The following is a 13,125-nucleotide window of genomic DNA, read 5'->3' as shown; positions in this document are numbered from 1 at the left end:
CCTGCGAAGCAAGCAATCCTAAACGTTAATATGGCTTTTACTACTTATCAATGCAAGTATAAAACCTATCTCCCTGCTACTTAAAAAAGTAAAATCGTTTCACTTCAGAGATGACAATGGAAGATGGTAGCATCAGTCATCACATGCCAAAAAAATGGAAAGGAATTGCACCACGCTGTCAAGTTAACTCCCATCAGCTGCGAAGCAAGCAATCCTAACCGTTAATATGGCTTTTACTACTTATCAATGCAAGTATAAAACCTATCTCCCTGCTACTTAAAAAAGTAAAATCCAGCATCACGGTTATGAAACTTGTTCCATAATGTACCCAACTGATTCATTCCGAATATGCTAGATTAAACAACCATAGAACAGCACGCACCCAGGCCTGGCTCCCCTGGCTGCTAACAAGAACATGGCATCCCTTGGAACGCCCATGGTTTTGGGGGCTGGCCGGGTCTCCTAGGTTGCTATCTAGTAGACATGTCAGCAGCTGCTGCTGGAAAATCATGAGATTTGACCTTGCTGCTGAACATCTATTGAGGCTTCATGAAATTTTGGCAGAATATCCTGCTCCCTGATGGTGCTTGCGGATCAATAGGGTAGGACTTCGATGAGGTAGCAAAGGCAGGAGGTAGATGAAGAGATTATGGGCTAGACTTGTTTGATTATCCCATGGTTCCTACTTCCTAGTACAGACTTGCCCGAGAACATATCCTATGAACCAGAGGAATCTATGCACCAGCTGCACCCATGCGTTGTGGGCTTTTGGATGTAAAATGAAGGTACCAGATCTGACACAAGGTGGACTGCTGGTACTTTTTACAAACTGGACCTTGTAGTGTTCTCAAATTCAACGAAAAATCCTCTGCAATCCCATCGTCTCTCCTTGCTCACTCCTGTAGTACAAGATCCATTATTGAGCCGTCGGTATTCCTCATATCTCGTATCCTTCAGCTTCCAAAAGGCAAAATAGACGACGAATCTCACTCGAGCATAGCAAATGTAGTCTGTTTCATATTAAATATAAACTGACAAAATGAGAGTAGTTCCAGTAAGTGTATGTGTTTATTTCATCGCATCTACGGAGTACATATGAAAACTTGTCCTTGCAATTCAAAATTTCAAATTTAGTGATTTACAATTTTGTGCTAAATGAGATCTTTGAATAACGAAACAAGGGTTCCCGGCTAAATCTGGATTTCGTAGATATAATGGAATAAATGAAGTCTTCCCATGTCATTAACATAAATCAGATCAAACGGCTACAAAAAGAACCATCAAAACAGAAAAATGAAAAGAGAGTCAAACAATAATCCTGCTCCATGTTTTGATTTCGTCGAGACCAAGGCTGACCCAACGAGCTGCCACGAGATATCCCAAAACAGTTAGCTGAGATCCCAATCCCGATCCCATCCATAAAGTTCCCCATAAAAAATCCCCAATCTAGAATCTCAACAGAAATCACCAACCTTGAATCAACTTCAAAGAGAGAGAAAACTAGTCTGGCCAGGTGCGAGAGAGAGCAAACTTTTTTTTTGCGGGTAGAGAGAGAGCAAACTTGACTGACCAGATCTGCTCCAGAGTACAGGATATCAGTTCAGGGAAGGAGACGAGCGTGTTTGTGGTTTTTGGAGGACAATCTGCTGGACTACAAGGTCCATCGTGCAAATGTGGCAGCAGCCCAACTCCTGACTAGAGCACATCCCTTCGTTTTCCATCCAAAGGCCCATAATCGATGGGTGCAGCAGGTACATGAGTTAAGTAGGAGGCTCAACTAAAGTCGTAGACTCAATCCATTAGGGTAGCAATCCTAATTCCTAAGATAGCAAATTAAATTTTAAGCCCCTCTCATAGTTTATTTTTATGTATTAAGTTCTTGAGTAACTCTATTCCAAACTAAATTAGGCCCCAAGAGGCTACATTATATTCCCTCTGTTTCACTATTACCTGTCATCAACCAACATGGCACAGACGAGGAAAGCCTAAAACTGTGAATGAGTTACTCCCTCTGATCCATATTACTTGATGTTAAAGTAGATGTATCTACAACTAAAATGTGTCTAAATACATCTATATTAGCATCAAGTAATATGAATCGGAGGGAGTATTAAGTTTCTACAACTACTTCACCTTTTCAAAACAATAACTATTACACAAACTGTAGCCTTGGATCCATTAACGGACAGATATTTTGAGACAGATCTTTTTCAGGCTAGTGATAGTTCTAGAGAAAATGAGTGTGTGTAAGTTAGACTTGCTAAGAGAATATCTGCCACCAACTGTATAGCACTACAAATGTGAAAAGTCAATGAACACAATAGTGATTTTCACCAGTAAGATAGAAATTGGAAAATTTTCTTAAATTATAAATAAGCACAGCACTGCAGCATGACAATACTAGCTCTTAAAAGGAATATAGTGGGTGACTTAAGTATGTGTGGGTGTGGTTGCAGGCATGTGCGCGCGGGGAGAGGGAAACTCATCTGGTACATTAACCCTGATCTATCAGATGTAGTCATTCTATTTCTGAGCTAATCTGCACTTTTTTTTCCTGCTGTAAACACTGGCATTATCAGCCATCAAAATACGCTACAGCAGGATTACATCAAATATGGGTCATCCAAACAGGGCATAAGATATCAACAAGCTATATATACATGCAGGAGAAAATATACTTACATCGTTTGTTAACCAGACAATACGCGCGTTAGCGGATCTAATGGGACTATCAGGTCATGTGTTGTCCACCAGAAATTGCACTGCCTACAAGCAAAAGTAGTCGAACAAAATGATAAGCTAAGAAAATATTGAAGAAAAATTCAAATATAAAAAGATATGGCAAGGTGCAACAGCTAGGTGAACCTACTGTTAGATATTCACGCAACTTGGGCATTACTAGCTTTTAATACAAGGTTATGCATATGTCAGTAAATCCATATCTAATATCAAACACATGAAGAATTACACAATACAATAAAATTCTTTACTTAGCTGTTCCAAGAAAATAAGGATATATAGAATTGCCCCGAAGTGAACTTGCTTGTTAAGTCAAACAGACCAAATCATAATATGCTCAAATTGAGAACTTTGGTGACAAACATGAGGACGACATTATAAATAAGTACGGCATTATAGAAGATGAAGAAAGCATTACTTGTTTACGACATGGTACAGATGAACTTGCTTGCAGCAAGACCCTTGAAAAGGACACTTAAGAAGAATCACTATTCATCCTGATAAGCTAAGATATATGCGGTTCAACTGAAAGTGTCTTCATTTGTATTCTCTAATTCACCTAGCACCGATGGATCTACAGTATGATTTTTTTAATATTTTTTCTCATTTGAATTTTTTTATAACTATATATTATCTTGAACACAAGTCTTGCTAAGCCTCCATGTGCAAAATCAAGTTACTCACGTAACATTTCAGATGACTCAAGCCATATTTTAGCATGTTTGTCATTACATTCCAACTGTTACCATCAGTACTACATATATATACACATGGACTTAACACTAACATATTTTATGCAAAAACAACTGACCGGCAACAGTGAAATTTTCTTCTAGTTTTCACCAGGTTCAGTAACATACATAAAAGACAGGAATTCCTCAAACTGACAAGGATAGAAATAATAGTATTTATGCACAATTGCTACCCCGCCCTTATATTAAGAAAAAGAACGAAAGTCCAGCAAACACATGCCAAAAGATAATTGGATTTTAAAGACGTGCATTTACCTGTAGCATAGAAATTTGTGTAGGGATAATAGGTGGTGAGCAAACGGTAAGTGTGGTTTTCGACAACCTTCTTGTACTGCAGCGACTAAAGTTGGATCAAGAAAACACTAGTGGATATAGATACAAAAATGGCATTGCTATACTCATCATGCCCCAATATAATGGTGCCTGCTTGCTTCTCCATTCCAGGTTTTAGCTCAAGGAGGCTGTCCAGTTGAAGGGTTTTGGCCAGTACCCATCGCAGAACACCATCAGAGCTAGACTTCCTCTCCCATAGCTGAATGCTCAATCCTGATGTAACGGCGAGGCCTAGTCCGTTATCCTCTGTCCGCAAGATCTGGAAGCTATAATAGTCAGTTACATGGGTATCCACCAGCTGGTCCATCACAACAAGGCTCTGCTTTTCCAAATCAAATTGCAGGACGCAGTTTACACCAATCAGCCAGTAAAGTGCATTCCCAACCAGGACGCTTGGAATCAACGAGCTGATGCCATGCTTGAATGAAATTGCTGTTGAGATGATATTTCCCCATGCGTTGCGCTCTGATTCGTAGAGGCAAAAGAATGCACGTGTGCGGTCACTGTCGGTGCGCGCCAAGACCAGCTTGAACGGGCTCGAATGGCAATCGCCGTGCACATGGCCTTCTTCGCGGGAAGCGCAGAGCACCGCGGCGCTCTTGACGATGTTCTCCCGGTCGTTGTCGAACCCCGGCGGGAAAGCCACGTGGCGGCGGCGGCCTGTGAGGGGATCCCACACGGCGGCGTGGAGGCGGTCCACGTTGAAGCTGAGGGCGAGGCCGTGGCGGCAGCCGCAGAAGACCCAGCGCTCCTTGTGGATCCGTGGAGAGTGGAAGCGCGCGCTGGGGATGCGGTTGGGCGGATCTAGCGTGGGGGTGAAGATGGCTGCCCCGAAGTCCCCGACGAAATAGCCCAGGAGCGGGGGTTTCCGGTGCTGGTGGGCGCGGAAGCGGCGGAGGAAGACGCGGTCCGTGATGAGGCAGCGCCACCGCTTGCAGGCGAGTGAGGCGCGCGGGAGGGAGGATGGCAGGGGAGGGAGGCGGATGAGGATCTCTGTGAGAAGGTCTTCGTCGTCCAGCGGGGTGAGAGGCGCTACCGCCGGCGAGGCGGGGGGCTGGGAAGGGCGGACTGTGTAGAGAGGAGAGGGGAAAAGAGTGTGGCCGGGCCCGAACAAGACTAGCCCAGTGAATTTGTAGGGGACAGGGTATACAATACGAGCCAGTATTGTACAACTGTACATGGTCCAAATTATACCCTATATAAAGTTTAGACTGATTCACGCTCATAGATTGTTTTGGACACTGTTTATGAGCTAATTTTTTCCAATCATCTGTAGACACGTAACCCTCCCCTTCTCTTTCTCACCGTGTAAATCACATGGTAATTTTCCGTTTGCATTTTTTTTTTGACTAGGAAATGTGCCCGTGCGTTGCACCGGGTGATTCCATTTTCACGGGTGATTGAAATCCAGCTCTCGTTCCAAAATCTTGTTTAGTCCGTAATATTTTGGACAGTTTCATGATAAGAATCTGTTTTCTATGTGGTAGAATTTTTTTTTCAATGTTCGAGTAGCATCCATCTCTGCTAATTATAGTTGGTTCATACTTCCGTTTATCACCTTGTGGTCATTCTTGCCCGTGCGTTGCACCGGGTGATTCCATTTTCACGGGTGATTGAAATCCAGCTCTCGTTCCAAAATCTTGTTTAGTCCGTAATATTTTGGACAGTTTCATGATAAGAATCTGTTTTCTATGTGGTAGAATTTTTTTTTCAATGTTCGAGTAGCATCCATCTCTGCTAATTATAGTTGGTTCATACTTCCGTTTATCACCTTGTGGTCATTCTTTATTTTGAAGAGGAAAATATTTTTAAAATATTATTCAATTTTAGGGTGCCCATAAACATGAGAGTGATTTAGATATCACGGTACAAGCAAAGAATAGGAGCATAATGCAATAGAAAATAAACAATAGGAGCATCATGCAATAGTAAATAAACAACAGCAACAAGCAGACAGGAACATAAACTGATTTGGATGCGTGTGTGGGGGGTGGGGGGCACCTCCATCTAGTTGAAAATAATTTTTGACAATAACATCGAGGAATATTACCAATAACGAAGTTCATAAATCCATGCAGAAAAGTAAAAAATTAATCTGCTTTTAGTTCACATCTGCTGGCACAATCTTCGTTCCATAAGTAGGTAGATACATGTGAATCTTAATAAATGTGTTATATTTAATACTCAGGTGCATCTAAATTCGATCGTATGTATGCACTAAAAGGTGTCTAGATACATTCGAATTTAGACAAAGTTTCGAAAAAGGAGGTAGTAAATATGGAGCTTATTAAGATGATCTCACGAGGATGATATGAAGCATGTCTTACAATGCGAAGTTGCATGCAATTGTAGTACTGTATGATTTTTAATAGGGAAGAAAACACCCAAAGTTGTTCTAGCGACAGGCCTTCGATGAGCTCGTTGCATAAGACGGCAATCACACCCAGATTCGGGAGCTTGTTTAGCTAGACCTTCCCAAGGTTGTGCTAGCGACAGGTTTCGATGAGCTCGTTGCATAAGCCGGCAATCATTCGGGAGCTTATTTAGCCCCACTCCGGCACGCAACCCATGCCGTTCCCATTAGGGGCTATCTGGTCTCTGCTGCGTCGAGGTCCTCCCAGTTGTTGGGAAGGTACAATCCACTCTTTCCTTTTTTTCGTCTCTTAGGCTCTTAGCATCTCCGATCCCTTCCTCTCGCTGTCCTTCATCAGCTTGTTGACATCTAAGGAACGTGCGTATATAAACAGGAGATTTTCTCTGTAATAAAGCGATGTGGGACTAATTAAGTCATACTTTTTACGTAGCTATTGGCGCTAGCTCAATTGGATACCATCCTACTGCTACGGAGCTGACCCAGCAGCGGCCCACTATGACTCGTACTAAGGACCATGCCTACAAGGAAACATCATGGGCTCCGCTTTCTCGTCGCTGGCCCTGCTAGCTCCGCCTCCGGCCCACGCCACTGGCCCATGCTCCGCCGCGTGTCGACATACATACCTGCCGATCTAGTGCTGCATCTAAACGTACCCAGCTCCACCCCGCCCGCGCCCGACCCCCGTCGCCATGCTCCACCAGTCGCGCCACCACCGCCCTACCGGTTGACGCCGACCTCCATCGGCTGCTCTTTTACCCGACGTCTCTCCGACGTCCTCCTCAACGTCTCTATCCTCGCGAATGTGCTCCTACGCCTGAACATGTACTGAGGGGAGGTTTGGGGATAGCCTACATGAAGAATTGCGGGACGCCAGACGGGGTAGGTGAGGATACTGAACCAGCTAGCAGCCGCTTCGCCCCGACGGCGGAAGGGGGAGCAGTTCGAGGTCTCAGGCGTTGGGGGAAGGTGGCGAGAGGTCAGGCAGCGTTGGAATACAGGCGCAAAATGGGGCGCCGCGTCGGTCAACGAACAGGAACGGACGCAGACATGAACTTGATGAGGCAGACGAAAATAATTGAACCGGTACGGTGGCACATGTGCATTATATGTGATTTTGTAGAATGGGTTATTGTACTACCAAATTGCTTGAAGAAATCTCCGAAAACATTCTGTAGCAATACATGTCCATGTACGAATTTGCACCCTGATACATGAAGAGAGAGATGGCTTCAAGAGAAAAAAAAAGGCAGTAGCGATATCAAACTTCCAGATCTGCTAACTGATTGGCTAATTCCACTACTGATTCGTTAATTCACCGCCAGTAGCGGCTCACGGCAAGAGGAGGGCAGCCTCAAGAGCTAGCTCGCGCCTCTAGGAGAAGGACGACCTAGCTAGCGCCATCCTGAGCTGTTCCTCGACGAGCCGCCTAGGAGATCATGCTGTGGCAGGAGTTGAGCATCAACGACCTGGCCAGCTACAACGACGAGCTTGAGAGCCTCGAGTGAGAGATCGGCTGGAGGAGGTAGGCATGACGGCCATGTGCATCCTCTTCAGTGCGAAATAGACTGGAGTAGGCGGACGAAAAAACCAGAGCATGCGCGGTAGGGGAAACAGGCAGCGACCACACGCGATGTAGAGCAGCGGATGCGGCGCCCGCGCGCGATGTGCAGCCGGAGGCCGGAATAGAAGGGGAAGAAGGCCGGGGCACCAGCATGGGGGAAGCAAGTCGGGCCGAGGGGCGGTCGCGTCGCTCCCTCGCGGAGCTTGGGCACGGAAGATAGGTTCGGGGAGGATTCGGCGGAGGAAAGAAAAGAACTAAACGAAACGTTATTTTGATGGCATTAGTGCGTATTATACGTTTTGGTGGGAGGGCAAAACGGTCCAAAAAAAGCGTTGACGAAACTTTTTGGCAGAAACCTTAGCTCCTTTATTATTAGGTATAGATAGATACATAGAGTACCGGTTACCGGTTCCTAGGCCTCATTCATTCTCATTGCCTCTACCTTCTTCCGGTTAGGATTTGTCTGCATTCTTTAAAAAGATCTATTAGGTGGATCCTGCTATCCACCGCTTTGACCGAGCTATGAGGGAGAGCAAATCCCCAACGCCTCTCCTCGCTATCCCACCACCCCTCGCCCTCCCCATCTCCGCCGCCGACCGTGAGGCCTCCATAGACGGCGCTGCGGGGAGCTCCCGGATGGGTCGGATGCCGGCCATGGTCTTCACCGCATCGCTGTGTGGCGTTGCTCTCGCCGGGATGGCGGCCTCAGGGCGGCATGCGGCGGCCTCGGGGCGGAGCAGGCGCGGGCCGGGGACGCCGACTACCGGGCGGGGCAGGCGCGTGCCGGAGGCGGCGCCCTTGGGACGGAGAAGGCGCGGGCCTGGACGACGACCTTGGGGCGGCGGCAGCGACCTTGGGCCCTTGGGGCGGAGCACACGCGGGCTGGCGGCGGCCACGTTGGGGCGGAGCACACGCGGGCTGGCGGCGGCCACGTTGGGGCGAAGCAGGCCGGGGCCGGCGACGGCCTGGCAGCGTCCATGTTGGGGCGGAGCAGGCAGGGCCCGGCGGCGGCCCCGTCGGAGTGGAGCAGGCAAGCACACAGACGCCCGGCGCAGATTGCGGGAGCCGCCCGTGGTCATCGCCCCTGATGCGTTGCTGGCGGCCGCTCCACGCCATGGAGGTTGCCACAAGTGTAGACTGTAGACGCGGTGGTGCCCTGTTAGGTGTAGGTTGCCTTTTCTTTTCTTCTCCGATGGGTGACATCTCCTTTATCTAATTTTTCTCTTCTACCATGATTCAGATGCGTTCAGCAGGCAACCTAGATGTTCTTGTGCTCTAACACAGCGGGGCCGACACACAGGGCGACTCAGCGACGACGAGCTTGCTGAACACGAGCATGGTCGATATTCAGGCTTCTACCGACACGGCCAGGTAACTCATCCTTTCCCTCTCCTCCCTGACTCCCTCATCTCTCCCATCTTCTACTGTATTTAGTTTTTGCAGTTCAGTCGACACAGGCTGTGGCATGTGTAGTCTGCACCGGAACAATTTTCTGGAGTCAACGTCAATTTCGTCATTCCGACAGCATGCCATAACTGACATACATCTTATGTTTCCAACTATTCATACACATTGTCCTGATTCAGTCACACTGCTATGCAAATTGTACATTTTCACTTCAAATATGTACCATGGAATTATGTCGCTTTTTGAGTTCCACCAATGATGCTACGATTATATTCTTGAAATTTATCATCTCTTATCGCATATAAACTTTATATAGGGTATAATTTTTGTTTGATGATTTAGCTAGCATATTTGTAGGAAGAATTGGCAATCTCTGAATTGGAGTTTCTCAATGAGGAAGGATCACAGGATGGCATGTGGAGAGTACTCCTGGACACACTTGCATAAGAGACTGGGTAGGTTTGTATGCAATGTCATATAAGAGATTATTATATTTGAAAATTTTGTTTGTTATTGGAATTTGGTTCTTATAAAAAATAGATAGAGTTCGATGCTTCTCCAAAGTGCATATTCAGTAGTTTTTCACAATGCAGTTCAGATCAAGAGTTTTGGAGGCGCCTTCTTACAAATATTAGTTTTTTATTATTTTAAATCAGGTCATTCTTTGTCTTGAATGGAAGTTATCTTTGTGTTGCTCCTACAGATACCATTCATGCAGGATTAAGAGGTTTCAACTCGACAAATTTCTATTCTGTTGTCTTTTTACTTATTCCTGCATTTTTTATCTTTTGAATCGAATATGTCCTAAATGGAATAAAATGAACACTATATGACCTTTTTAGAAGTCTCTCTAACAGTTCCTCTTGGATTACCATTTTCTCTGACTGCCTCTCCTGGACATATTTATCATTGTACTAAAGCAGATGGTTGTGTCTAGGTCACAACGGCAATGCAGACAACTTTGGTCAAGGATGTCTGGCGGCGAGGCCATCAATGTAAGACCCTTGCGCGTGTCATGGGCATCTAGGAAGACAAAGATTAAGAAATCTATATGAATTTGATTTCATCATGGTCTAACTGTGAGGTACTATACCCAACACACACTTTCATGATGCATGTTTATTTAACACACTTATTGCTGCAGAACATTGGCTATCGTTTTATTTTGGATATATCTCTGATCGTCAAATTCATAATCCTTTAATTACCAGTCCACTTGCTGTTGGTTCGCTTATTGTTCTTTTTTCTTATCTTCTCCTAAAGGTACCAATTGTAGCTGATACAGTGTTGATTTTTTTTTCTCTCAGGCTCATTACTGTGCTTATTCGCACAAGGTAACATCAGTGCAGCCGAGCGCCTGGTTCTTTGCATTTGCAATGGGCAAAAAGTAAGACCAGTGCAGCCGAGTACCTGATTCTCTGCATTCGCACAATATTCAGTCTCAGCGAGTCATTTTAGGCAAACATGATTCACACTGCAGGGGTGACTTATTTATAAGTTTAGCACATTTCATTTTCAGGTATGCCGTGTGAGCTTTAGAATATGCATGCGTCTTAGAAGTGCTTAGTTGCTATATTATTCGCTGCTGACAGATAATTTTCCTTTTCCTTTGTCAATAGAAGCAACCGATCCAGATTCAGGCGAGCTAAACAAATACAACAAGCACTAGACTGCTTGAATTTTATACAGCCTACTCTGAACTTCTCCATATCAGATCACAAGCTCTGAAACAGTAAGCAATAATAGCAAAAGCCAGGAATCGGCCACTGCCCAAAAAAAAGGAACTTAACTTTACAACGACATCAGCTGGAGTAAATCCATCGACTCCAGTCACTAGAAATAATGTGTATGGTATCATGGACCTATGTGTTCTATTTTCAGTAGCCTGTAAAATTAGCCAGCTATACAGCTACCTTAGTTATCCTACTGTCTTTAACCTGCCACTGTGATATACTTTCAGGGTGTTGTAGTATATGATGCAGTACATTAATGCCTTAGGCAGTAAATCATTGGTTTAGGTATGATAACCTCACATGCATACAATGATTTTTCCACTAACATGATATGAATGGTTTGGTTCATGTAGTCAATGTTACACCTCTTTCAGGGCAGCTGAATAGGAAAGATTTCACATTTACATCACGTATCGGAGGTACATTGTTCTGGCAATTAGTGGTTTCCAAAACATGTCATGGTTACATATTTATCAAGTACAGTGCTTTATGCAAGAAAGCAACCATCGTTGCATGGGGTGAGCATGCCAGTGCGCTGTTGGCGTACAGGCAATCTATATATTGAAGTACTTCAAAATAAACTTGGTGCACATCACATTATGTTTCCTAAGTAGTTTTACAACTTAAACACTGAACTGCCATTTTTATCTAACTTTGAACCGCAAGAGCATCAGCAACTTAGATCTCCTTCTCTCTCATCTATGCATGTAAATGGTGTTCTTCTCTTTTTTATTTTACTCTGCCTACAACTGAACCATCTATGTACTGTGAGGTCCCTTTCCCATGGATGACATAACTCAATTGTGCATCTGCGGAGTCTCTGCTTTCTTGACTATTCCAGGAATGATACACACTGAGTAATAGAGATATGGCAGGTATGTTGATTAATTCCTGCAATCAGGGTCATGTCAAATATTCACAGCTGGCAAGTGAAGTATAGGGACAAAACGGCTTATACCAGCTAGCCACCCTTCTATATATATGGTTGTTTTGGTATTTTTCTAATACACTGATTTTATCTATAGATAATGTTAATCATATTTTTGGTTGTTCAGGGACAGTAAAAATTGAGTGTATGCACAACCTACCATTTCCCCCCCATCTTTAGTATTTAATTTAGTGGCCGACCCTTAGTTGATCCTCCATATCGTGTTTATGTGATGCTGAGGACAGAGGTAGATAATTACTTAAGCGATCTGTGACCACTGATCTACCTGATGATCCTGCAAGAAGCCACATGCCCACTCAAGACATCCTTGAACCAATCAACCCAGACCTAGGCTGAGGTACACTCCCACACTGACACTTCTCATACTGCTTATAGCTAATCCAGCTTCAATAGACCATCCCCCACCTCATATTTTTTGTATACATGGAAACAAACATGGCAACCGACAGCAAAATAAGGTAAAATACATGGCGCGATCAACTGGATCGGTGAAAAGAAGGCATACATTTACAAATTATGTATGATTGCACCAGTGTCTGAATCCATATATTCGTTGTTCGCAATGCAGGCTGCGAGAAGAGAAGAAATAGACCAAAGAATTGCTCCCAGATAAATAAGCCATCGCCCTTATCCAGGTAAAAATGCAAAGCTAGAGTTAAATTGCATAAACCATGACTAAACACGTAATATTGTGGTAACACTTTCCTTTGTAGCAGGTATGGAAGTTAATAAAGGCCATGGGACTGCAAGAACTAGCCATCCAGAGAACCTGTATTGAAGAAGTCATTTTCTCTGCAATGGCCCAGCCGCAACACAAATGCAGGATATGAGCCACCCTTCCAGCAGCTCTACAACAGAGTGAACAGACCATTGGGCTACTCGCTACTGTAATATTGAGTACCTCAAGTGGCATGTATAATTGCAGATCCCTCTCTTAGTTTTACCATCACACCTGCTAGACTAAGCCATCATTCTCTCCTCCAACGATAGAAGTGACTACTGATGTCTTAGAAAGTGGCAAAGCTATACATATTACCATCTTACTTTACTGAATCCTTCATGTTTTGGCTATCAAGAGTATGTTCTGCTTTGGGGCAAGTATCTATGGTTTGTCGTGCTCTCTTTGTGTAGGCCAAGTCGATGAACCATGTAATAAAATTATTATAAACATTGTTGGTTGCTCCTGCTCTTTTGTATGAATATTCTTTGCGGCCCTACCTATCCATAATGCAGCGCATACATTGCATGCTTCATGGGCGCGCGCGTGCCACTGCTTC

At 44.5% G+C, this 13,125-nt stretch overlaps 1 protein-coding gene and 2 long non-coding RNA genes across 9 annotated transcripts; 2 read left to right on the top strand and 1 right to left on the bottom strand.

Moving 5' to 3' along the window:
* Positions 1-97: 97 nt before the first annotated feature.
* LOC124647289 lies at positions 98-5,004 on the bottom strand. The gene is made up of 3 exons (XM_047187252.1): positions 3,747-5,004; positions 2,683-2,766; positions 98-197 (listed from the first exon to the last, which is right to left on the bottom strand). The coding sequence occupies exon 1, from the start codon at positions 5,002-5,004 to the stop codon at positions 3,832-3,834; it is 1,173 nt and encodes a 390-aa protein (XP_047043208.1). The 3' UTR covers positions 98-197; positions 2,683-2,766; positions 3,747-3,831.
* A 3,787-nt stretch (positions 5,005-8,791) lies between these two features.
* On the top strand, positions 8,792-11,056 carry LOC124649013. 6 transcript variants are annotated; one of them, XR_006986506.1, is made up of 6 exons: positions 8,792-8,924; positions 9,000-9,130; positions 9,524-9,893; positions 10,104-10,250; positions 10,474-10,685; positions 10,786-11,056. It is a non-coding gene; the product is annotated as an uncharacterized LOC124649013 (long non-coding RNA). The 6 variants fall into 6 exon arrangements; XR_006986505.1 differs by having other exon boundaries at positions 8,794-8,924; positions 9,524-9,621; positions 9,870-10,250; XR_006986502.1 differs by having other exon boundaries at positions 8,795-8,924; positions 9,524-9,621.
* Positions 11,057-11,063: 7 nt separating this feature from the next.
* Positions 11,064-13,032, top strand: LOC124649015. 2 transcript variants are annotated; one of them, XR_006986508.1, is made up of 3 exons: positions 11,064-11,184; positions 11,274-12,483; positions 12,565-13,032. It is a non-coding gene; the product is annotated as an uncharacterized LOC124649015 (long non-coding RNA). The 2 variants fall into 2 exon arrangements; XR_006986507.1 differs by having other exon boundaries at positions 11,064-12,483.
* Positions 13,033-13,125: the final 93 nt, after the last annotated feature.

The sequence above is a fragment of the Lolium rigidum genome, chromosome 4 (genome assembly GCF_022539505.1).
Source record: "Lolium rigidum isolate FL_2022 chromosome 4, APGP_CSIRO_Lrig_0.1, whole genome shotgun sequence".
Taxonomy (NCBI): domain Eukaryota; kingdom Viridiplantae; phylum Streptophyta; class Magnoliopsida; order Poales; family Poaceae; genus Lolium; species Lolium rigidum.
The sequence above is the reverse complement of the archived record's forward strand: the minus strand, read 5'-3'. Positions and strand labels throughout refer to the sequence as shown.

Coding starts and splice junctions, on each gene's coding strand:
- LOC124647289 (XM_047187252.1), bottom strand. CDS start 5,004: ATGTACAGTTGTACAATACTGGCTCGTATTGTATACCCTGTCCCCTAC.